Here is a 26,325-nt window from a genome sequence, read left to right on the forward strand (position 1 = left end):
TCTCAGACAGGCTTTTCTTCACAGCATTTACCACTCCTGCAATGATTCTGATGCAGTGTCTGGAATGCTATGAGACTGCTCAGGGCTCTTCAGGGTCTTACCTATCTCCTGATGGCCCCAATCTAACCAAGTAACTTCCTTGCTTCAGTGCCTTCATGAAAAAGTATAAACCAGTTAATGTGGCTCCAGCTTACTTTTCCAGTCTCATCTCTTTTACTCTTCTTTTTGAGTTCGACTGTATTTTTTTTAGTCCCCCAATTGCATGGTATTCTCTCTCGCTTCCAGGTCTTTCCATAGGCTGTTCCTTCCATGATAGGTTACATTTTCTTATAGGATCCTTTATCCTCCTATGACAAAGCAGTTAACAATACACTGATTGAGCACACAGATAACTGAGCCAGACAGCTTGGCTCTGGTTCTCAGCCCCATTATTCACTGTGTGGCCCAGGGCAAGTAACTTCTCTTTACTGCAGTTTCTTCATCTATAAAACAGACATAATGATTACTGTTATAAAAGAGGGTTGTTACAATTAAGAGTACTTATATGTGTAAAGTGGGCTTTTCTGGTGCCTCAGATGGTAAAGAATCTGCCTGTCTGCAATGCAAACCACCAGAGTTTGATCCCTAGGTCAGGAAGATCTCCTGGAGGAGGGAATGGCTACCCACTCCAATATTCTTGCCTGAAGAATTCCATGGACAGAGGAGCCTGACGGGCTATACAGTACACGGGGTTGCAAAGAGTCAGACACAACTGAGCAACTTTCACACACACACATATGTGTAAAGTGTTTACTCAGAACAGTGCTAGGCACATTGTAAATGCTGTGTGCCTGCTCCTATTATATGTCCTCTACTAGACTATAAGTTCTATGAGGACAAAGAATATGTATAATTTGTGTGTGTGTATGTGTGTATATATATATATATATATATATATATATATATATGTCACTACTGTGTCTCCTGCACCTAGAACAGTGTCTGGCACATTGTTCAGTGAGTGAATAAATTATATCTTTCTTTGGATTGGTGCTCCCTTGCTGGTGTCAACACAGTTGGAACAGTATCAGATATTATTATACATCTTCTTATATCCAGTGTTAGTGGGAAAGGGAAACAGACTTTCCCAGAAGGAACTCTGTGCATTTTTGACTCTGACTGGGTTACATGCCCATCCATGAAACAACCATTCAAACTTAAGGAATGTTATGAGCTGAATGACTTGGGATTGAGCTTATGTGCTCATCCACATGGTCTGAAAATGGAGTAGGGGTGATTCTTTGAATGATTATCATGAGATATAGTGAGTGAATGCTTGGCAGACAAAAAACAAATCACAATTCTGCCCTGGGTAAGAAATTTAAATAGGGAAATGGTTCCAGAGATCCTTACAGTTCAAATATAAGAAGATATGTCATCTCCATACAGATTGCAGCAAGCCTTCCCTGGGACTGCATGTGGTGGGGGAGTTAAGGCACAGTTCCCGAAGTTTCAGGGTAAGCTATGGCTTTCTTTTTAGTCATCCATTCATCAGGACATAGTGTCGATATTGATTCTTCTTCCTTTCTGACTCTGCAATTCCCCTCTGGTGCCAAATGTGCTCTCATTCCAAAGGATAATACTTTTGCAAATAATAACTCTTGGTCTCTGTCCCTCCAGACTCTGAATTGTAGAGAGGAGACAGGGCTAGAGGAGGAAGGAAGAGTCATGGTGATAAGAAGAGTTTAGTCCTGTATCTCCTCTTCCCTCTGACTGCAGTGCATTGGCTGCAGCTTTCAAGTTTGTATTGTTGAGGGGAATTCCCTGGATTCCCAGTGGTTAGGACTCCCCACTTTCACTGCCCAGGATCCTGGTGCCATCCCTGGTTGGGGAAGTAAGATCCCACAAGCCATGAGATATGCACACCACCCCCCCCAAAAAAAAGTTTGCATTGTTGAATTCCTGGGACTGAATTGAGCCTAGTCTCTTGTTGGGTTATGCTAAGGCAAGGGTCTAGGTGGTGGTCTAGGGGCTGATAGCTGGTTTTCCTTGGGCTAAAGGCCTAGTTTTTACCAATTTGCAAGAGTCAGACTCCACAATAAGAGTTGGAAAGTAGGGAACTATTAACCTGATAAGCCCCTTGATGGCACATATGAGATGCCCGGAGGGTTTTCATCCCATAAACTGTATGTGCTTGATAAACAGACTGAACTTAGCCGTGTCCCTGTGCATTAGAGGTGTAGTCATCTCCCTGACAAAATCCCCAGGGCTTCTGAGCACTTGAGTATTCAGGAATGTCAAAGTTACCTCTTACACAGTTACCCCTCAATGCATTTTAGATGTGATCGTATTCTTGAAAGAAACCTAAACTTATTATCAGCGGTCATCTCAGAGCATTCAATCCTTTAAGTGTAAGCGGGATCCAGAATCCTGGAAGTACGATTAAGTCTACGGCCCCTATGGGCACCGCGTTTAGTAACCCACGCTACCTTCCAGAAGCCTGAGACCCTGGGGCAGCCACCAGAGCCTCTAAGCTAAGTCCTCGAAGCCAGCGGCCATGTCCACCTGAGACCCAGGGGTCCAGGGCATCAGGCACTGAGGCAGACGCCCCCGGTGTGGGTTGCGCAGGCGCGGACGGCCCGAGAGGGCCCCGGCGCTCCAGGTTGCGCAGGCGCAGGAGCGGCTCCCGGCAAGTCCCGACGGCGGCGGCGGTGACTGAGGGGCCGGGGCGTGTAGCAGCGGTGGCGGCGGCGGGCGGCAACGGAGCAGCCATGAGGGCCGGGCCCAGTCACCGACAGTGAGTGGTGGTGGGAGCAGGGTGGGAGACAGGAGGGAGAGGTGGAGGGGTACTCCTGGTGGAGGGATACTTCGACTTGGGGGGTGGGGGTGGGCTCTGCCTGTCGGAGGCGAAGGGGCGTGGGGGAGGGACAGTTTGAGGTGATGATGGGAGGATTCGGGGCACTGTGGTCAGCTCGCCAGCGCCAGGGCTGGACGGCTTCGGGGAGGTCGGGAGGTGCGCGCTGCAGACTGAAGGAGCCCACCGCAGGGGCAGTGTCCCGCGCTCCCCCGTGTGTCATCGTCCCTTCCCCCAGAAGCTTTCGGTCGCCTCTCCCTTTCCGCTTCTTTCAGAGAATGATCTCGGGGGGGAGGGGGGGGGAAGGGTAGTGGAGGATGAAAGCCCTGCTGGAGCTGAAGAAGACAACTCTGGTCCAGGCGGGGAAGAGCCGGTCGTCCGGAGTAAGAGGCTACTCTGGGTAGAGGATGGGGGTCTTTTAAAGCTGGGAGGGGTCTAGGGAAAAGAGCTAGGAGCTTAGCGTCCGACTGGTTCGAATCCACGTCCATCGCTGGATAAAGCTGATAGATAACCTTGGGCAGGTCCCACTTAACCTTTCTGAACCTTCGGAAGATGTAATGTGTTTCATCTTGTAAGCATCACGTATATGATTGAGTTCGTTTATAAAAACTGTAAATTGTGAGTACTGTGTCGAGGTTGCTGTATCACCAGCAGTATCACTGGATTTTAGATTTTACCGTTATTAATGGAATGACTGATTTCTTTGTCAAGGCGAAGCATGTTGTTTGTAAAAGCAATCGGCACAGACGTGTTTTCTTTATCGGCTCAGCAGATCCTGTGCAGAAATACCAGTTTGTTCTGTGATGTGACACATTAGCCATCAGACAGACTTGTGTAGGAAAAATGCCGTACTTTCAGGCATTTTTTTTTTTTTTTTAACAAATGGTATGTAGCTCCTCACCCAAGAGGGAGGCAATAGAGAATGGAAGGCCAGTCTGTTAAATGCTTTATGAACACAGCCTATTCGGTTCCCTTGTAGCATAGTTGGTACTAACCTGCTTTATTATGAGTTGAAAAAAAAAAAATAGTTTGAGACAAACTGGGAGGGGTGCACGGTGAGGGATGTGCAAATACATTTTGTTTTCCCAGTTTGTTATTTTTTTAATTGTAAAAAAGTTTTTCTTTGCAAGAGTCTCTGGTTTCCCCAAGGCGCTGTGTCTGTTTTGGAGGTCAGATAGCATATAGCCGCTTTTAGGCTCCACTTTTTGTTACCCTGATTGTGGAAACCTCCAGGGTGGAATGACTCTCAGAGAAAGACAGAAGCAGCTGTGCAAAAGCCTGAGAGGTGGCTGGTTTGTTTCTAAGGGGCCGAAGGAGCACTCCTGAGGCTTTGTCGTCGTTCTCGTTGTTTAGGGTAGACAAAGCAGAGGACAGAGTTAAACTGTGTACTTGGAGAGAGAGAAAATGGCTTTCTAGTCACAGCTTTTGAAAAAGAGGTGAAACTCCTTTCAAAAGGACGGAAAGAGATGATGCTTCAGCTCTGCCAGCTCTGAGGATGGAGAGCTTGAAATGGCAAGGTCTTTTGGAAATTAGTGAGTGATTTATCTTTCATCTGACCAAAGGTAAGGAGTAGCTGTATTAGATCCTTGAAGGTTCACAGATAAGGAGAATGAATTATTTTATAGGAAGGGGGAAATGAACCCTCATTGCCTTTAACTTCTCAGTCTGGTCAAATGTGTTTTACTTCTCTTTCTTGGAAATACACAGTAATAGATCATTTTAAACTTTTTGCTCTAGTTGCTTGGCTTTTCCAATAAATTCTCTGTCCATAATAGAGGATAGTTTCTTTTTCTTATTTAGAGGATAGTTTAAAAAGAAAGTGTTACTGTTATCATAGGTCATTTACAGGATTCAAATTCATTCTTTGTCTATCACATGGAAGATGAAGTAGAGGTGTAAAAATGTTAGAACTAACCATCTTATTTCTAATAGTTGGACGTTTGTTTTTAATTTTGATGATGCATTTTCCCCTCTATTGGAAATTTCCATCAGTTCAGACAAGTCCATAAATGCCATCCCTATTACGTTAAAATGATAGAGGTTTGTTCAGCTGTGATGAGAATTTCCTGTCCTCTCCTTCTATTCTCTTTCCTGTTTGTGGTTCCTTTTATGTAGTAGATTACTGTTACAGAACAGGGAGTCTTCCCCTGAGGGAGAGAAAGGGGATGGTCAGTGCCTTGATTGCCTGTTACAAGAGCTAAAATAAAAGGAATAAGGTTTACCAGCTCGTGTTCATTCTGATAAAATGAATCATTTTTCTTAAAAAAAAGCAAACATTTCATGCCTCGGGGGAACCCTTTTTAAAGCAGTCTATTTAAAAACAAAATTATGGTGTTTTTACCTCCCTCTCTTTTTCTTTTACTGAGAATATTTGCTTGCAAACAGAACCTTTGTTTCTTCAGATCCTTTCTGATCTTGCCGCCCATTCCTTAGCTGAAGTCTCTTTTGTGATATTTTTATAACCACTAATTAATAATAAGAGCAGAAGGATTTTTTTTTGTCATTTGTTTTGGTTCTTGATAGAGTGCTAACAACTTTAAAGGAATACTGTATGAGAAAATGTTTAAAAGGGAAAGTAAAGAGGATAGTGGATTTGTTTATTTTTTATTTACTCAGTTTTTAAATTGAAGTAGAGTTGATTTACAATGTTGTGAGAAAAGTGGGTTTAACTTAGTGAATCTGTAAGTTGATTGTGATGTTTGGAGGGTAAAGGATTCAAGAATGGACCTGTGATTCAGAGGACCCTTTTGAAGAGCAGGGTTTGCTTACCAGTGTTTATTTATTTAGCACGGCTGTTGGCTTAGAGTACCTGCTTGTTAATATTTGCCGAAGGGAAAATAATAACAGTATGTAATCAGCAAACTTGGGTTCAAATCTTGTGCAACTTTGTGTATCTTTGAATAAGCTTACTCACGTATCTTTGCCTGTTTCCTCATCTATAAACCAAAGATAATTGTACTTACTTCACGAGGTTGTTGTGAAGGTTAAATGTGTTAATACATACAAAGTGTTTAGAATGGTACCTGACACTTAGTAAATGCTAAATGAATGTTAATTATTACTAGTGTTCGTTGGATATACTCACTCTTTGTGCCCAAATCACAGGTCAGAGTTGATGATGACCTAGCCCCTGCCCTCTGCTAGTTCACAGTCTAGTGAAGGAAACAGAACTATACAAAGTAATTATAATGGAATTCAATACCTTATTTCATCAAATCCACCGTGCCAGTGATTGTAAGTCTCACAGTTATTTTGCATACCACTAAGGAAGAAGAAATGCTACTAATGAGACTGGCATGCCGTCAGTTGCATCATGTTTTTTGGAGAAATGTGGTGGAAAAAAGCCTGTCTTAGAATTGATGGAAGGACTTCCCCGGTGGTCCAGTAGTTAAGACTGAGAACTTCCACTGCATGGGCTGCTGGTATGATTCCTGATCAGGGAACTAAGATCTTGAATGCTCATGGCCCCCCAAAAAAATGATGGAGTAAGAGTTGATGGAAGGGCTGGATTCAGGTATTGTCAGTAAAGGCCTCTACTGCATCGAACCTGTTTGATAGGCCCTCACAGATGGACATGGACGACAGGACATTCCAATCGGACAGTGAGGTCTGCAAATGGGAAAGGGGAGGGCATTATTGATGTGTACCACCGTATCAGGGCAACCAGCAGGAGGAAATGAGCTAAGACTTTGGCAGAGCAACATTGTCTAATGCAGCAGAGCAGGACAGGAAGCTTGGAACATTTTCAGAAGCGTCATGAGCCTAATTCTTGGATTTAAACTCCTAAAATATTACCACAACTCTAAATAGATGGTTCTGATACAGTAAACTGAGAAGTGAGAGTATGTGTGAGAAGTGAAATGGCAGGGGAAGGGCTGAAGCCTTACAGCTGACCAGAGAGGGGATAAGTGTGAAGTCGCTGTACTCTTGGTGTGAGGTGAGTGCTTTCTTGGCAGAGAAGTGTTTTTAATACCTATTCCTGTCTTTTCACTGCCTGTCAAGGTCTTGATTGTGTCCCTTTTAGAGCTTTACAACTCAGGAGTGAAAAGAGTGAATACAACTTGAGAGGAAAAATGCTAAATTTTATTAAAGATAGATTTAATACAAGGAGAATAATAAATACTCGATTTGATAGCTCAGTTACAAAATGTTGATTTGATTCAGCACTGGAGTGACTGTTTCATGGGAAAACATAGGTCATTTAAGGAGTGAGATAATATTTACTCAAGGGTTGGTGATTAAAAAAAAAAAAAAAAAAAAGACTTAAGGGAATTCCCAGGTGGTCCAGTGGTTAGGACTCTGCACATCCACTGCAGGATTGCAGGGGACACAGGTTTGATCCCTGGTCAGGGAACTAAAATCCCACATGCTGTGCAGCATAGCCAAAATAATAATAGTAAAAGACTCACCCAGGAGAAAAGACTTTGGTACTAATTTTCTAGTGACTAACCCTGAAACAATTTGGGAAAAATATATAAAACCAAAAATACCATAAAGTATGAATTTCTGTAGTGTCTTTTTTTTTTTTTCACCAGTAAGCCAAAACAACTCTTTAAATTTTTAGACTCTAGTCTCATTGAAAAATGTTGGTGATAATCCTCAGCAATCAGATTCAGCAAACATTGAAGTGCCTACTTTGTGTTAGGCATTGTGGTAGATATTGGGAATTAAAATGTGAATGACGTGATCTGTGTTTTTAAGATGCTCACATTTTAATTGGAGACTGACAAATACATAGTTATGAAACGTACCAGTATAGTAAAGTGCTGTCATAGAGATCTCTACTAAGAGTAATAGGAGCCCTGGTTCTGCCTGGTGGTAGGAAAGGAAGGTTGGAGAAGGCTTCCTGGAGGAAGAATCGATCAGGTCTTGAGGAATGAATGCTATTTGGCTGCTTCAACAGAAAAGGATTGGAGAAGATAGTACTTCAAGCGTGGAGAGCAACTTGCACAAAGCTACGAGTCTATACTGGGAAGGCCAGTGGTTTAATGTGCGTAGGTCAAGGGGTACGAGGTAGGAGTGGAAGGAAGTGAGGTAAAAGATGGGTTGCAGCCCGATTATGGATGGTCTTATTGAGGGGTCTGAATTTTCTTTTGTAGGTGCTAGGCAGTCGTGGGAGAGTTTAGATCACTATTTAGAAAAAGTAACACTGATGGATAAACAACTGGTTCCTACTGTATAGCACAGGAAACTATATTCAGTATCCTGTGATAAACCAGAATGGTAAAGAATATGAAAACGGATATCTCTATATTTTTCTCTATATACAGGTAACTGAATCACTTTGCTGTATAGCAGAAATTAACACAACATTGTAAATCAACTATACTTCAGTAAAATGAAAAGTATGGAAGTTAGATTTTTAAAAGGAGAAATTGGCTGCAGGGAGACGGTTATGAGACTGGTGTGATGGTCGTTTGAAAGATATTGAAGACCTCAGGTACTGGAATTGTAGACAGATTAAACAGCTTTTTAGGAGTCTGACTAGAAGGATCTTACTGACTTTCTGTTGAGGAAGGTGTCAGGGAGAAGTTGTCCAAGATGGATTTAAAATTACTTGCTTGGGCAACTAAGTGGATGGTCATGTCATTAACTGAGATAGGGAAGAGAGGAGTAAGAGGGTGTTCCCATTTGAGGGAAAATGAGTTCGATTTTGGTATGTCAGATTTGAGATGTCTGGGAAATCCAGGAGCAAATGTCTAACAGGGTTTTGGATATTTGGATCTTGAGTTCAGTAGAAAGCGTTAGAATCTCTGTAGAATGGAGATGCAGACCTAGAAATCATTTAGGGTGTAAGTAACAGTTAAAGCCAGTGTAATGACCCTGAGTCTAAGGTCCAGTTGCTTAATGTGTTGATGATTCACATTGTCTGGAGAGATTGGCTAAATGAGAATGTGGCACTCGGTACTTTCTCAATAGTAGTTCATACTTATCTTTACGTTTTTTAATGCGTTATACCTTTGGCTTAAATTATCAGCTTTTAGGTTGCAAAGAATAAAACACAAAACCTCTCATCTTAGTGAAAAAAAATGGTAGCATTTTTTCTTTTTTACCTCTTTATTATGGAAAAATTTAAATAAGTGCAAGAGTAGACAGAACATCATAAGAAACCCCTATCACCCTGCTACAGCTACAGTAAGTGTCAGCTCATGCCCAGCTTGTTCCATCTGTATAGCCTGTACCCACTAACCCACCTACATTATTTTTTTAAAATCCAGAATATCATAATCTCATGAATAAATATTTCAGTATGTAGCTTTAAAAGATAAGGACTAAAAAGAAATTCCACCAAAAATTAGCAAGCATTTCTTTTTTTTTGGCAAGCATTTCTTAGTAGCATCAGTTATCCAGTTAGTTTTCACATTTCCCCCAGTTACCTCAGTAATTTTTCAACTGTTTGGAACAGTATCCAAATAGGTTCGTACAGAATGATTTTCATATATCTACTACTTACCGTTTAATTTATAGCTTTGCTCTCCATCTCTTCATGTATTCATTGAGATCTTTCCTATTTAAAAATGGACAGGGAGGCCTGGCGTGCTGCGATTCATGGGGTTGCAAAGAGTTGGACTCGACTGAGCGACTGAACTGAACTTGAATAGCCACACAGTTGCCTAAATAAAAAACTCTGGACTTGACCTTAGTTCTTTTCCTTCATCACTCGTATCTGGTTGATACGAGTCTGATTTTAACCTTTGAGGTCTCCTAAATCTACCTTTTTGTTCCCACACCTGTTGCCACAGTCTTGGATTAGACCATTTTCATTTCTCACTTGGACACTTGCAGTAACCTCTTAACTGGTCTGTATGTCTCAGGTCTTATCACCCTTCTGTCAGTCTACCACCCAGTCACAAGAGACTACTTATTCCCTTTCCCTTTAAGACCCTTCATTACCCACAGTGCCTCATACACAGCAGATGCTTGATTTCATTTTCCTTCCTCCTTTCTTCATCCTATTTTTGCTCAAAGGACACTTCTAAAACAAGCAGACAAACATAACCAATAATCTAGTGAATCTCCTAATTAATCTTTAGGATTTAGCTCATAGTTCATTTCTTCTGTGACGTCTTCCTAGTTTTCAAAGCAGAATTAATCATTCCTGCTTCTAGGCTGCTGTGATATTTTAGTATCCTGTTATCATTACACTTACTATTTAAATGTTTTGTTTCCTCAGTTGGATTGTGAGCTCTTTGTGGATACGGGTTATGTCTTTTTTAAAAAAGTATTTAATGTATTTGGCTGCACCTATTCTTGGTTATGGCAGCAGGATCTTTGCTCTTCATTGTGGCATGCAAAATCTTTAGTTGCAGCACGTGGAATCTAGGTCCCTAACCAGAGATTGAACCCAGGCCCCCTCTATTAGGAGCACGAGTGTTAAGCTACTGGACCCAGGTTAGGTCCAGGGAAGGTCCCAGGTTATGTCTTTTTTACCCTCTCCTAACAAGTAAGCTTGTCAAATTTATTGAGTTGATAGAATGTGTTGGGCACTAACCATACACTGGTGAACAAAGGCATACACTGCTCTTATGGAGCTGACATTCTAGGAGGGTAAACAGACAACCAACAGCCCCAAAAAAATCAGTTGCAGAGCATTAAAATAGAGTGATATATTAGAGGATGAATGGATAGCTACTTAAGATTGGGAGAATAGGGAATATGGAATGCCTCTCTGAAGGTATGGCATTTAAAACCCAGGAGGATATATACCAAGATTAGCAGATCAAACATTGCAGTGCAAAGCTAAAGAGGAATTAATTCTATATATTCAGTTCAGTTCAGTCGCTCAGTCGTGTCTGACTCTTTTCAACCCCATGGACTGCAGCACGCCAGGCCTCCCTGTCCATCACCATCTTCCGGAGTTTACTCAAACTCATGTCCATTGAGTCGGTGATGCCATCCAACCATCTCATCCTCTGTCATCCCCTTCTCCCGCCTTCAATCTTTCCCAGCCTCAGGGTCTTTTTAAGTGAGTCAGTTCTTCGCATCAGGTGGCCAGAGTATTGGAGTTTCAGCTTCAGCATTAGTCCTTCCAATGAATATTCAGGACTGATTTCCTTTAGGATGGACTGGTTGGATCTCCTTGCAGTCCAAGGGACTCTCAAGAGTCTTCTCCAACACCACAATTCAGAAGCATCAATTCTTCTGTGTTCAGCTTTCTTTATGGTCCAACTCTCACATCCGTACATGACTACTGGAAAAACCATAGCCTTGACTAGAAGGACCTTTGTTGGCAAAGTAATGTCTCTGCTTTTTAATATGCTGTCTAGGTTGGTAATAACTTTTCTTCCAAGGAGCAAGTGTCTTTTAATTTTATGGCTGCAATCACCATCTGCAGTGATTTGGGAGCCCCCCAAAATAAATTCTGTCACTGTTTCAATTGTTTCCCATCTATTTGCCATGAAGTGATGGGACCAGATGCCAGGTTCTGACATTGTACAGGAGGCAGTGATCAAGACCATCCCCAAGAGAAAGAAATGGAAAAAGGCAAAATGGTTATCTGAGGAGGTCTTACAAACAGTATGAAAAGTAGAGAAGCTATGAAAGGTAGAGAATCGAAAGGCAAAGGAGAAAAGGACATCTTTTTTGGGTTTTAGTTCTAGAAGGTCTTGTAGGTCTTCATAGAACCGTTCAACTTCAGCTTCTTCAGCATTATTGGTCAGGGCATAGACTTGGATTACTGTGATATTGAATGGTTTGCCTTGGAAACAACAGAGATCATTCTGTTGTTTTTGAGATTGCATCCAAGTACTGCATTTCAGATTCTTTTGTTGACTGTGATGGCTGCTCCATTTCTTCTGAGGGATTCTTGCCCACGGTAGTGTTTGATATGTTAGAGGAGCAGAAATAAGGCCAATGTGGCTTTGAATATGGTGAGTGAGAGGGAGATGGTGCAAGAGGCCAGAAGGCAGATGACATTGACAGCTCGAATGGTCTGCTTCCTTTGGACAGTTTTAAGTAGGGATATGATGTGAGTTGATTAGTAATTTTAAAAAGTTATTACTCTGGTTACTATGTGAAACTGGATTGTAGAGGGGTCAAGAGTGGAGGCAAGGGGACTAGTTTACGAGGCTGTTGTACTAAATCAGACGAGTTGATGGTGACTAGGACTGGGGAGATGGCTGAAGAACTGTAGAAAGGTAGAAGGATTTGGGATATCTTTTGGAAGTGAAGTTGACAGGGCTTGCTCAGGGATTGTCAGTAGCCAGAGGGAGTGAGGCAGAGTGAGAAATCATGCATAGGTTCTGCATTTATTGGCTTGAGAACTAGATAGGTAAATGGTGATTATTGAGATGGGTAGGACTGTGGCAAAATATATTTGTCAGGAATTCTGTTTTGGTCATGTCAAGTTTGAGCTGTTTGTTAGATAGCCACCTGGAGCTATAGTATAGTTGGGTAGAAAAGCCTGGCGTTCCAGGGAGAAGTCTGGGCTGGAATTGTAGAGTCGGAGATCATCAACCCGTAGATAGAATTTGAAGTCGTGGAATTCAATCAGGCAGTCACTTAGAATGGTTTGTGTCTAGAGAAGAGAGGTCTGACAGAGGACCAGCCAGTGAGGTAGGAGGAAAACCTGAAAGAATGATGTTATGGAAGCCAAGTAAAGAATATGGAAAGAAAGGAGGAGAGCATGTTATGATATCAAATGCTGTCTCAGAGAAGAGCAGAGGCGTACCTGTGGGGGATTTGGCAACCTAGAGATTATTGGTAATCTTGAGTAGAATTACTCATTGGAATGGTGGAGACAGACTGGAGGGAGCAAATGAGGTGAAAAGCATTTCAGTTTTGTATGATGACATTGAGGTTTTGGGAGGCTATTTCTAAAAACTTGCTGTGTCCGTATTACTAAATCCTTACCTATTTGTATTCCAGTGTGGTTATATATTTTCATCAAAGCATTACAATTTTAGTGTTTTTTTACCATCATTTTAGGTAGATTTCTGTTTTCTAAAAGCCGAGTTTAGTGAGCATTACAAGCAATACACATACACTGCTGAATGAATGAGACTGCCTTTAAGGATCAGGTTCCTGGTCTTGGAAAAGCAGACTGACTTGACCTTGGCCTTACGACACATCAGTTTTCTCAGCTGTCAGATGAGGATAACAGGACCAGTTTAGCTCAGTGGGCGGTTGTGAGGCATGACTACTAATGAAAATAATTGTAAAACACTTTTGCAAGTTAAAGTGTGATATAAATGCTAAATAATAGTTCTTTATTGGGATGTTGTGAAAATTAGCAACATACTGTCTGTTAGAGCCCTTAAGTTCTTTTTGAGAAAGGTGATATATTTTTACAAATACTATTTGCAGAGAAAATAACTCAGGATTTGGAAAAAGGCTGCTATCCTAACTTCTGAAATGTAGCAATAATGGAACCATGATGACACAACTTTTTATTAAAGAGATTATTGCCCAAAGGTTTATTATGTTACCATTTTAGAGGATTCATATGACAAAAGTTTTTACCATCTTGGCTTTTTGATTCAAGTGAGGCTGTGAGGGCCACCCTACAGCAGTTAAAATGCTGACTGTTTAAAGGACTGGTGGGAGTGATTTATTATCTATGTTTAAAATGTCACAGTCAATCAATAGAACCACTCAAAAAAAGCATTGAAAAAGCATTTTAATTTATTTTAGGCGACACCATATAGACATTTTAATGCAGGCTTAGGTGATGGCTGCAGTTAGAATTTAAAGAGGGACATGGTGCCATTTCAGGCAAAACTGGCACTCCTTGTTCCACACCTGCGTCTAAATATAGACTCAGTGGCATCATTACCTATAATGTACTGAGGAAATGTCTGAAATTTGAATCTGATGAACTAAATTTTTCTCAGCCTCTAAAGTGGCATTAACAATGGAGAAAAACTGTGATGTGGTTCTTTTGATGTTTAAAATGATAAGGGAAATGGTTAAGCAATAGTCTCCTTGGAACTTTACCCTGCTGACAGCTCAGTTGGGATCTTGTGTATTGTTTTTTTCCAGTGGTGGTAATTTAGTTGCTAAGTCATGTCCGACTTTTTGTGATCCCATGTGATCCCACCAGGCTCTTCCATGGTATTTCCCAGGCAAGAATACTGGAGTGGGTTGCCATTCCCTTCTCCAGGGAATCTTCCCCACCCAAAGACTGAACCTGGGTCTCCTGCATTGCAGGCAGATTCTTCACCAACTGAGTGCCAGGGAAGCCCCCCTCCCCTTTTTTTTTTTCCAGTGGGGACCTATGTATTGCCAATTTGAAAACAAACTGGCGTGAAGTTCTTAGCTTTATGTAGGTATGTAGGTTGGAATTGAATCTTTTTTTTTTTTTTTTAATTTCAGTTCCACAATCCATTACCTCTTTGTATCAAGGACAAGTAAAAGGTTTAGGTTCTGTTTCTCTCTGATGGGAAGCCTGTACTTGTGTACTTGTTTTTGCCACACCCAGACATTATAAGCTCTATTTCTGCATTTGGTGTTTGGAAAGGGGGTCCCTGAATGGTCTGCTTCCCCAGCAAAGACATTTGAGTGAGTAAGCTTTCTTTCTTGGAGAAGATTTACTTATGAGGTTGTATTTAGGCTTTCTGCTTCTTGCTTCCATCATCTGCTTTGCTCATTGTAAACTCAGGGATTGCCTTCAGATTCATAGGTAAAGGTTCATCTTAAATTCTTATTTTAGTTCCTTCAAATTTGATTTGTGGTTGACCTACAGGTATCCATTCTACTTAACTGTTTCTTTCCCAGAGTAGGTATTTCACACAGCTTCTGTATTTCACACAGTTTTCCCTTTCGGTTGTTTCTGTTTCTTATTGACTTGTATAAGTTCTTTGTATTTTGTGTCCAATTCTTTATCGTAAATGCTGCAGATATTCTTTAAGACTGTATAAGAAGTAAGAAAGCAGGCTATTGCATCAAATGCTTATCCCAGATGATATTTGGTTGAAATGTTTGCCGTGGTTATTTGAGCAATGGTAAGCTTCTTTTGTCTCTCTCCTTCCAAAGACGCATAGAAAAGCTCCTTCTGTCTGAAGTAAAGTGTTGGCTCTGTGTTGGTTATAATTTGCTTTTTCTGGCTGGCAGAGCCTTCTTTTTGTTTTCTGTCTTCTGACAGATTATAGGATTGTGGGGAAACAGCGTCCAGGGCTTTTTCAGGAACTGTGCCATTTTATCTACAGGAGAAGCCATTGGCTTTGGCACTGGAGGAGAATTGGCTGTGCATTTAAAGATGCCAAATCATGCTTGATTCACAAGTTTGCTGTCTCATTTTGTGTATGTGTGTGAAACTTTTTTCAGGATGTTGGCTTTTACTTTTTCTACCATGTGCTGTGCTCCATCAGTATGAGAAATCAACAACTTGTTCCTTCTCTCCAACTCTCCACCCCCAGTACACACAATCCACACATCCCAAACCATAGCAAAAGATGCAGCAGTCATTTTGAGGATTAGGGAAAAGGACACCACACGGAAGTTTCCATTGCCCTTTTGGTGACTTTGAGTTTTAATTCTGCTTTATCAGCTAAAGTTTTTGTCTTTCCTATGTAGGCTTAAATTATTTAGGTGGAGAAATGATTTGCCAACTAAGATGTCTTTCTACAGAGGCTTTCCACAAGCATTGGTGGAAGCTAATTTTCAGAGTATTCTGTTTCCTAATTTGGGAAACGTAACTTGTGAAGACAGAACACACTCAGGAAACTTGGACTTATTTATACTGACATGCTCTTGTCAGGGGGTATAGTGTAATTTACCCTGATTTCAAATAAGAATTTTTATAATCCTGTAAGCAATCTTAACTCCAACTGTATCTGTTACCTTCGTGCTTTTAAACTGGGTACAATTGATTTTGAAACCTAGCCAACCAGATATTTTAGCAAATCTTCCACACATGTTAATGCCTCATTCTCCTACTTTCTGTAGATAACAGTTTAAAGATACTTTCTAAGTGTAGGTATTTCCATTTAAATTAAGATGGGAATATAGTTAATATGAGAATAAGCCAGTTGGAGTAATCTTGTTTGTCTAGTATGAATGGTTATATGGATACATGTTCTTTCCCTCCCTCTGACAAGCTGTCCTTCCCAAACCCACAGTCTTGCAAAAGTTGGGGTTTGGTTCTCATGTGCATTCTTTGTCGTGGTGGCCTTTTTTTGGTTGTTGTTAAACTGGTGTCTTCCTTCACTAGAGTAAGCACCTTGAAGACAGAGATTGTAGCTTATTCGTTTTTTTGTCTTTGGGGTCTATAATGTTCCTGGTATGTAGTAATGCAGTAGTGGTTAGGTAGTGTCACTGACTCAATCAACATGAATTTAAGCAAACTCAAGGAGATAGTGGAGGACAGAGGAGCCTGGCATGCTGCCGTCCGTGGGGTTGCAAAGAGCTGGACACAGTTTAGCAGCTGAACAACAACAACAAGGAATGCAGTAAATATGTGGTGAATGAGTGAATGAATGTGTGCTTAGTTGCCTCGGACGCTTTGCGACCCCATGGAGTGTAGCCGGCCAGACTCCTCTGTGGTGATTCTCCAGGCAAGAATACTGGAGTGAGTTGCCATGCCCTCCTCCAGGGGATCTTCCCAACCTAGGGATCGAGCCCAGGTCTCCTGCATTGCAAGCCGATCCTTTACTGTCTGAACCACCAGGGAAACCAGAGTGAGTGAATAAATGAATAAATTGAATTCCCAAATACAGTGAATGGAGTTTATACTTCCCTCTAGTGTCTGAAAGAGAAAGTGCAGCCAGTTAAAAAAATGTTAATACCTTGCTACATTGAAATAATAGTCAAGGCATTGTCTTTTTTTCCCCTCCCGGATAGCTCTCACACTTGTTTTTTCAGATCTGTTCTCTTTAAGTCTAGTAAGTAATAAATTTTCTTACCAAAGTCTGTGTTCTGTCTTTTGGGTGTTTGAATTTTATAAAATGGCACTGGCAGGTCTTTATGGGGAAAAATGCCTTTTTATTTGCTTATTTATTTTTTAAGAACAAAGGTTTTTTTCCTTTGCCATATGGTTATTACAGGATATTGGATACAGTTCCCTGTGCTGTATCCAGTATGACCTTGCTGTGTATTCATTCTGCATATGATAGTTTGCATCTCCTAACCCCACAGTTCCAGTCCATCCCTCCCCTCTGCCCTCGCCCTCGGCAACCTCAAGTCTGCTGTCTATGTCGGTGAGTCTATTTCTGTTTTGTAAATAAATTCATTTGCTTATTTTCAGTTCAGTTCAGTTCAGTCGCTCAGTCGTGTCCAACTCTTTGGGACCCCATGAATTGCAGCACGCCAGGCCTCCCTGTCCATCACCACCTCCCGGAGTTCACCCAGACTCACGTCCATTGAGTCAGTGATGCCATCCAGCCATCTCATGCTCTGTCTTCCCCTTCTCCTCCTGCCCCCAATCCCTCCCAGCATCAGGGTCTTTTCCAATGAGTCAACTCTTCGCATGAGGTGGCCAAAGTACTGAAGTTTCAGCTTTAGCATCATTCCTTCCAAAGAAATCCCAGGGCTGATCTCCTTCAGAATGGACTGGTTGGATCTCCTTGCAGTCCAAGGGACTCTCAGGAGTCTTCTCCAACACCACAGTTCAAAAGCATCAATTCTTCGGCGCTCATCGTTCTTCACAGTCCAACTCTCACATCCATACATGACCACAGGAAAAACCATAGCCTTGACTAGACAAACCTTTGTTGGCAAAGTAATGTCTCTGCTTTTGAATATGCTGTCTAGGTTGGTCATAACTTTCCTTCCAAGGAGTAAGTGTCTTTTAATTTTATGGCTGCAGTCACCATATGCAGTGATTTTGGAACCCAAAAAAATAAAGTCTGACACTGTTTCCACTGTTTCCCCATCTATTTGCCATGAAGTGATGGGACCAGATGCCATGATCTTCGTTTTCTGAATGTTGAGCTTTAAGCCAACTTTTTCACTCTCCTCTTTCACTTTCATCAAGAGGCTTTTGAGTTCCTCTTCACTTTCTGCCATAAGGGTGGTGTCATCTGCATATCTGAGGTTAGTGATATTTCTCCCGGCAATCTTGATTCCAGCTTGTGCTTCTTCCAGCCCAGCGTTTCTCCTGATGTACTCCGCATATAAGTTAAATAAGCAGGGTGACAATATACAGCCTTGACGTACTCCTTTTCCTGTTTGGAACCAGTCTGTTGTTCCATGTCCAGTTCTAACTGTTGCTTCCTGACCTGCATATAGATTTCTCAAAAGGCAGATCAGGTGGTCTGGTATCCCCATCTCTTTCAAAATTTTCCATAGTTTATTGTGATCCACACAGTCAAAGGCTTTGGCATAGTCAATAAAGCAGAAATAGATGTTTTTCTGGAACTCTCTTGCTTTTTCCATGATCCAGCGGATGTTGGCAATTTGATCTCTGGTTCCTCTGCCTTTTCTAAAACCAGCTTGAACATCAGGAAGTTCACGGTTCACATATTGCTGAAGCCTGGCTTGGAGAATTTTGAGCATTACTTTACTAGCGTGTGAGATGAGTGCAATTGTGCAGTAGTTTGAGCATTCTTTGGCATTGCCTTTCTTTGGGATTGGAATGAAAACTGCCCTTTTCCAGTCCTGTGTTGCTTATTTTAGACCCCATATATAGGTCTTGTGGTATTTGTCTTTGACTTACTTCACTTAGTATGAGAATCTCTAGGTCCATCTGTGTTGCTGCAAATGGCATTATTTCATTCTTTTTCTGGCCAAGTAGTATTCCACTGTTTATATGTACCACATCTTCTTTATCCCTTTATCTATTAATGGACATTTGGGCTGCTTCTGTGTCTTGGCTATTGTAAATAGTGCTGCTGTGAACATGGAGGGGAGTGCATGTATCTTTTCAAATTACAGTTTTGTCTGGCTGTGTGTCCAAGAGTGGAATTACTGGATCATATGGCAACTATTAGTTTTAGCTTTTTGAGGAACTGCCATACTCTTTTTTTCCTCCATAGTGGCTTCAGCAATTTACATTCTTACCAACAGTGTAGGGCGATTTCGTTTTCTCCACATCCTCTCCAGCATTTGTTATTTGTAGACTTTTTAATGGCTATTCTGACCAGTGGTACAGTCTATTGATTGCAAAGAGTTGGACACAACTGAGTGACTAACACTATGGAGAGTTGTAACTGTTTTTGTGCTTTTCAGGATTTTTGGTAGTTCAGGTGTATATGGGGAGGGAATAGACTGATTAGCTAATCTGGGACACTTTTGTGGGCAGTATTTAAAATAAAAAATGTTTCACGCTTAGTTCTTTTTATCTGGAACCTAGTTTCTGAGACTAATGAAGTTTCTCCAGAAATCTATTTAAGCTCAAGTCTTTTAATTTGGGTTAGAAAAAAAGGGCTGGCCTTTTTTTTTTTTTTTTAATATTTTTTATTTGGCTGCACTAGGTCTTAGTTGCAGCATGCAGGATGTTTAGTTGCCGCACCTGAACTCTTAGTTGTGAAGTGTGGAATCTAGTTCCCTGACCAGGGATCAAACCTGGGCCTCCTGCATTGGAAGTGCAGAATCTTAGCCACTGAACCACCAAGGAAGTCCCAAGAGTGAGTGAGTGAAAGTTGCTCAGTCGTGTCTGACTCTTTGTGACCCCTGGACTACCCAGTCCGTGGAATTCTCCAGGCCAGAATACTGCAGTGGGTAGGCTTTCTCTTCTCCAGGGGATCTTCCCAACCCAGGGATTGAACCCAGGTCTCCTGCACTACAGGCGGATTCTTTAGCAGCTGAGCCACAAGGGAAGTCCCAAACTGGCTTTTAAATAGGCATGACACAAAGCTCCTTTTCCATCTTCCAAGAACACTGAGGTTCATATATATATGAAATGCTTTGAGCTCCACATAAGAAAAGGCTACTTAACTTTAGTTTTTTAGTTGTATTAGCACTTGGGAACTAAGTGGACTTGTAGAATGTGGTGTAGACACTTAACATTAGTTGCAAGAACTTTGTGGACAAAAATGACAGCGTAGGTAATAACTTGCCTTCCCCATTCCCGGTTTATTTTTCTTGAACGAACCCCTTCTACAGCTTCACCACTATACCTAGGGAAATATTCTACAGTCTTTAGCATATTCCGTCCCAGCAGTGTTAGGTTTCTAACACTGACGTTAGTGATTGAGGTGTTGATGCAACCTGCCAGTTATGCGGAAGCCTGGCTATTGCTGAGAGTTTTTTCTAATATTAGGTGAACGGCTTGAACAGGACTTAGATGTTTGTTTCCTAATTGTACTGAAACCTGCTGAGGGAGTGGTTTGTTTGGGTTTAATTGGATGTAGATGGCTTGAATCTGAGCTGGGTTGGATCCAGCTGTGTGTGTGTGTATGGTGTTTGTTGCAGGTGACTTACTGTATCCCTTCTCCCACCGCACCAACTTCCAGATAAATACATTCACAATATGTGTCGTCCCCCCCCCCCCCCCTTAATTTCTGCGTCATGGGAAGCAGGAGTTTCAGACAGGGTGGATTGATGTGTGCAGCTGATCTAATATGCAAACCTGAATCTATGCACGGTTATGAGGGAGTGCAGTTGATTAGTCTGAGAAAAGAAGGGCGAGGCGGAGGCCTGGGGAGCATCTTTTTGCTGTCGAAGGTCTCCGGATGGCTCTTGCTATGCAGGTCTGAGGCACTGACGGAGGTACGGCCTGGATGGGAGTCACTCCTCACACCCAGGCAGGGCGGGGGCGGGGGGCGCAGGGGAAGGGGCTTGGCATCACCTGGCCCAGCTGCGGGCTGCTGAGCTGCCGGCTTTGGGGAGGGGGCCTGGAGCGAAGGGGCAGCTCTAACAAAGAGGAGCCGTGCCGGGGCCGGGGCGGCGGGTGGCTGGCCTATCCCTGGCGGCTGACCTCCCAGTGGGCCTCCGCAGTTGGCTGTCGGGTGAGTCGCTCTGCTGGCTCCCTGGCTCGCCATTGGCTGTGCGGACTGGAGGGGGCTCGCAGAGGGCCGGGATGGAGTTGAGGGGGCGGGGCTGGCTTCCGGCGGCGAAGGGGAGCGAGAGGCAGCCGGCTGGGGGAGGGGGTGTCGGCGCGCCGCGGAGTGCTGCGCTCGGAGAGCCTGGCACCCGGAGCAGCCGCCTCCCCCTCCCCCTGCCGGGACCGCTAGAAACCCCTTCTCTTCCGTCCTCCCGGTCTGGGGCCGAGGAGGGCTGAGCTGCCCCAGGCGGGCGGGGCGGAGCCCGGAGCCCCACCGAGCGCTGCGGAGCGAACCTCACCTCCCTTCCAGGGCTCAAGGTGTGTGTGCTTTTTCTATCCGACCCCGACTTCAGCCGACTTAACCTTGTGAGAAAAGGGGAAATGGAATGGGAAGTAAGAGCTCCACGTCTAATCAGTTTATTTTGATTTTCTAATTCTGCCCTTCATGCTTCTTTCCCTCCCTTCATCTCACCCCTGCAGCTGGGTAAGGAGATTCAGGACTCTCCTCTCTTTTTACTGATGTGTAGATGTCGGTCGCGTAGTAAAATGAACAGAGAAAAGAGGAGCCCTTTCTTGTTTGGCATCTGATGCAGTAAGCCGGAGGGAAAAAAAAAAAAAGGACAGGCTATAGGATAGGAGTGGGGTTTTGAAACTGTTCTGCATCCGTGTCCATTAAGGCTGTCTTCACCATTTTCCTACTTGGGACTGCCTTAATCAGCAAAAACAGTCTGAAAATGAAGGAGGTGCTAGTGAAAAGAGGGATCAGCCTCCGTCAGATGGTGGTTAAAGGAAATCCTGATAGTAGTTAGCGATTAACTCTTCTAAAGTCTCTCTCCCGAGTACAGTGTCACCGGCTTTGTGTAGGACTCAGTCCTGTTGGAGAAACCTAGCTTGAGCAAGCAAACTTCCTTACCGTTACTGAAACTTAAAAGTCTCATATTTTTCTCCATCTGTATATTTCCCATTCACAGACTCTCAGAGGGATTAGTTTCTGTCGTCAAAAACCAAACTTTGAACAAATCCAGATGAATTTTGTTTAAGTCGTTAATTTTTTTAAAGCACCCCCTCATGAATTCAGGTGGTTGTATCATTACAATTTATATTTATGTTTTGAGTTCCTTTGCTTCTACAGCTTATGGATCCCTTCTTCCTGAAGGACAGTTCATCTTCAGCCAAAATCAGGAACCTCTTTATCGGTTTTTAACAGAGAGGAAAGATAGCAGTTGAAGAGGAAAAACTCAAAATTTATGATGGCAACAAAGGATGTGTGTGTGTGTTGTGTGTTTTCAGTGGCATTGTTCATGGTAAACTTGCTTTAACTGGGCATTTTCAGCAAAAGTGTTTGGACCAGATTTATCCTAATGTTGATTAGAAAAGAGCTAGAATGCCAGAAGGGATGAATGTCAATTTTTTGGCAGCACTTTGGTAAATATTAATTGAAATGTTGAGAGTTCATTCTTGTAATCCGGGTTCAGTTTCCAGAAATTGTTCTAAATGGAGTTCAGTTTTGAGGATAGAATTGATATGCTGGAGCTCTTTTAGTTTTAAGATGGATTAATGTTTCTTCTTTGCATTGGTTTATTTTTATCTCTAATCAATAAGGAGCAGTTTGGGGTAAAAGCAAATATGATAAAGAATAGGGATGATGGGAAAAGAAATCGGTTCAATTGTGGAAACTTACTAGGGATCAGGAAACTTATTATAGTTTTGTTTTTTTTAATCTGAAGCAGCCTTAATACAGAGTTGTGCAAAAAATGTAGATTCATAGTAAACCTTTGTTAGATTTTGGGTTTTTAGTTTATTACTCATTTATCCCTTAAGAGTCAATGAATCATATTTAAATTGAAAGGCAGAGAGAATACCCCAGATGTTGTCTTACCCAACTTGTTACTGAGAATGAACTGTTAAAAATCACTTTGAAGCTTTGGCAGCTAGCTATTGTATAAAACAAAGTGCACTTTGATGTCTGAACTATATGGTAACCTGAGAAAGTGACAAAATCCACTTGGAGGCCATGTTAAAGCATATACCACCACCTCAACATGTTTCTACTAATAACCTCCTATTTGATATCTAGGTGTTATTTTTTTGTCTACTCATGAGTGAGCAGCTAATACAGCTTTATAAAGTTACATTACACTTTGCTCACTTAATGTTTTTATATTCCTATTTTCTTGACAGATTTGTGTAATCTACATTTTGCATGGTGCAGTGATTTCCCCAAAGAATTTTCCCCAGGAGACAAAAGGCTATGTATAGAACTAATGATAGGTGTATATCTATACGGATCTCCAGGTATCATTTAAGGAGGATGGAAATTCAGATTTGGTCATTTGCGAGGAAACGATTATATGAAGCCGTGATATCCCATAATCTCTTAAGTTAAGGGGACATGGTGATGTTAAGGTTCAGTTCGCTGATTTTTCTTTAGCAATCTGTTTTTATCCTGCTTATTTCTGTGAGTCACAGCTTAGGATGTGTTTTTTCTTTTTTAAGAGGGCCCTATGCACTTCATGGTCTCTCTAAAGGGAGACTCAAGCCCAATCCCCCATTCACATCTGAAGTATAAAATGATCCCCTTGAGAAGGTGAAGGAAAAGATTGGACCCTTGGCGTTGTTTGATTCTCATGATAATCAGCTTGAGTGTTGTCAGGTTTGAAACTAGGAAAGACTTGCTCAAGGTGAGAAAATATTAGAGGCAAAAAGACCTAGGAATGCTGCAGTGTGGGAGACTTATTTAGAGACGATGAATGCATTCATATGGAGATGTGACTGGTGGTAGTTTTTAGCGATTCAGCTTTGTCAGTCAGGTGTCTGAGACAGTATTTTGTGTGTGTTTAAGCACAACCCCCTCCTCCAAGGGTTGACTTTTGGAAGCTGAGTCTTTTAAGGAAGTTGTTTGCTGTCTGAATCCAGAGGGTAGAGGACTTGGTGGAGTCTGTTATCTGTTTATGGCTTAGATAAGGACAGGGAATTGATTGCTGGTGAGTTACTGAACTCTTCCTAATGAATGGTTGCTAGGCAAAGTGCATCTCAATCAGTTTAATCCTTCATAGTTTACAGGTCTGCTCTTGGTGAGGGCCAGAGCTGTCTTTCTAATGGTACTGCCCTTCAAGAATCCTGTTGGATGTGCATACATGTTGCTCAGTGGTTAAAGAAAAACAAAAAGACTAGAAAAGCTAATGTGTTTCATTTCATCCATCTAAAATAACAGCTTTGGGTAACCGGGGTCAGCATTGTCATTAACTTCTCTCCTGGATCAAGTGGTGGGGTGGGGTTGCTCTCCAGTGGTAAGATAACCACTGTTTGATTATCTCTGGGTTTGTAACTAGTAAGGCAGGGAACTAATACATTCATTTTGGAAACAGGCCAGTGATAACACTGCCCTTGGGCCTGGATGGATGGAAAAATAGGACAGAGTAAACAATTGAGGGCATAAATAATGAATCTTCCAACTGAGCCCTGGGAGAATGAAGGAGATTATCCTCAGAGCTGTTCAATCTGGCGGTGAAAGGGGAAGAGTCCACTGAATTAATTACCCTGACTGTGTTTGATACTGTGCTTATTATGGGATTGTTAGAGCCATTCAAAATAGAGTTGCCTTTTAGATATAAACTATTAATCCATCTTTTTGTTTTTGCTTTGTTTTTTTAAGCCAAATACCCAAATAGCTCATCTGTTTTCTTAGAATCCAGGCCTTTGCTGCCTCCCCCAACTTTGTCCTCTGTATTAGCATTCTGTGAATAATGGACAGTCCTTTTGTTTGGCCATATCTTAGAATTTTGCTTAATTAGTGATTTCATTATCTGTAAATATATATAGTAATAGAAGAGAGAAGCTGAGCCTGGCTTAAAGGAATTAGGAATTATTTGGTACCTTGAGTACATATTATACTTTGAAATTAAATGTGGGGTTGTAGGGAATAATTACATAACAACTCATAAAGGTTAAGACAAGAGTTCCTTCAGCCCAAGAATCCTTTCCAGTATTAACATAAATATTTTTACTTTTGGATTAGTTTTCATCCAGTGAATTAAGTAAGCAGTCTCTTAGTGGTCTCAGCATTTCTCTGAGGTTGGGAAAACTAATGCCTCAAGAATGTCTAAATAACTTAGAAAGTGATTTAGTAGTGAAGCCAGACCCAAAGCCAAGGTCTCTGAATTCTTCCCTCCTCTGAATTTCTAGTATGTTTGATTCTCTTCTTCAAGAACTCCTTCCAGGGTCCCTATTTGAAATGATTGAAAGTTTCCTATCTCTGCCCTGAGAAGCTGTTTTTAATTTCTGTACTTGTGAAGAGAATCCAAAGACCCAAGATGCCATTATCAGTCAAGAGAAGGAGGAATGTTCAAGATGAGATGCTGGAAGAATGATAGAGAGAGATATAAAGGAAAGGCCAAATTGAAGTTTTATTGTATTTTGTCCTGATGGATGGGTGGGGAGAGGGAGCGGGGATAGCCACACTGGCTCATTAGATCAAGTTTAGTCATAGACTGAGTTTGTTTCATGTAAGCCTAGCTGGAAAGGGCAGGAGGCACCTTTACCAACATACAGGGAGAACTCTAATAGTTAAAGATTCATTCTTGATCAGAGAATACAGTTAGTTCTTGATTATTCATGCAGAAAGGCAAACAAGCAAAGCATAGACAAGTCCAAAGATATTCGTAGGCCATATTTTTAAGCAATAGCTTTAACTTCCTCTGCTTCTTAACTGCAGTTTTCCAGCTGAACAAACTGATTATGTTTCTTTGTCTGATCATTCAAGAGCCAAGTAGGTGAGGTTGCCACCAGCTTGGTTTAGCTCAGTTTTGTCTCCTTGAGATGGTTTGTTTTAGTATTTTAAGACTTGACCTTTGTTATAGGACCTAATTATACCAAGGTCCTATGGAGAACTGAGATTTTCCAGGTAAATCGTAGATAAACTAACCCGCGACACTGGCATGTTTCCTTTGTTGGTGTCTTCTTGTCCCACAGCTACGCAAATCGTTCATCCTATATGGACAGGCTATAGGTAGTCCATTCAAAGAAGAACTATTACCAAAGTAAACCCCTCTTCTAACACTGGGCTCTGTGGATTCTCCTGATCGGAGCTGTTGGCTGAAATCCATGTACACATTGGGTTGTGATCAAAGAAGTACTATAAATTATAAATTCAAAACTGAGGATTGCTTTAAGTGCTGTTTGGTTGGAAAATGTCTCCTCCCCACCCCCACCCCTTGCTTTTGTTGTTGTTGAAGATCAGCTGAATATTCCAGTAGATTTAAAAGGCAAGGTTTCATAACCAATTGCTGCTACTTCGCACTCAGCAAAGTGGTTTTGAGGATCAGTTGCTGATCTGAGAGAAAATCAGATTTTATGCCACTTGCAGAATTGGAGTGATTTACTCAGCATCGGTGTTGCTTCAGAGGAGAATCATAAGCAATTATTAGTCACAACTTAATTTTTTTTTCCTCCCAGAAGTTATAGTACCTCTACCGTTGGCATTTCATTTATCAATTACAATATAAAGGGTAGGACTTAATCTGTTTTAAAAGGGAAGGGTATCAAGACTGTGAGAAGTTGAAGACAGCTCATCCCGGGTCACAGTGTATCAGTGGGAAAGGCCCTTTTCCTGGGTTCCTGAATGGGCCTTCTG

At 41.8% G+C, this 26,325-nt stretch overlaps 1 protein-coding gene across 7 annotated transcripts in view; it reads left to right on the forward strand.

The window, feature by feature from the left end:
• The first annotated feature begins 2,648 nt into the window (after positions 1 to 2,648).
• The window catches only part of FAM222B (family with sequence similarity 222 member B), a 54,926-nt gene continuing 31,249 nt past the window's right edge, over positions 2,649 to 26,325 (forward strand). For 4 of the 7 annotated variants that reach the window (XM_086360050.1, XM_086360056.1, XM_086360054.1 and 1 more), the window contains exon 1: positions 2,649 to 2,776. Coding sequence is in view for 1 of the 7 variants with exons in the window: in XM_086360055.1 (XP_086216181.1) it covers positions 2,751 to 2,776 (26 nt within the window). In the remaining 6 variants the exon portion in view is untranslated. Of the gene's footprint in view, positions 2,777 to 20,232; positions 20,420 to 20,751; positions 21,012 to 26,325 lie in introns of those variants that run through there. The other 3 variants (XM_086360051.1, XM_086360057.1, XM_086360052.1) reach the window with 2 other exon arrangements.

Source organism: Bos grunniens, chromosome 19 (assembly GCF_055505025.1).
Source record: "Bos grunniens cultivar Pamir isolate PY7600 chromosome 19, Bosgru_T2T1.0, whole genome shotgun sequence".
NCBI lineage: Eukaryota > Metazoa > Chordata > Mammalia > Artiodactyla > Bovidae > Bos > Bos grunniens.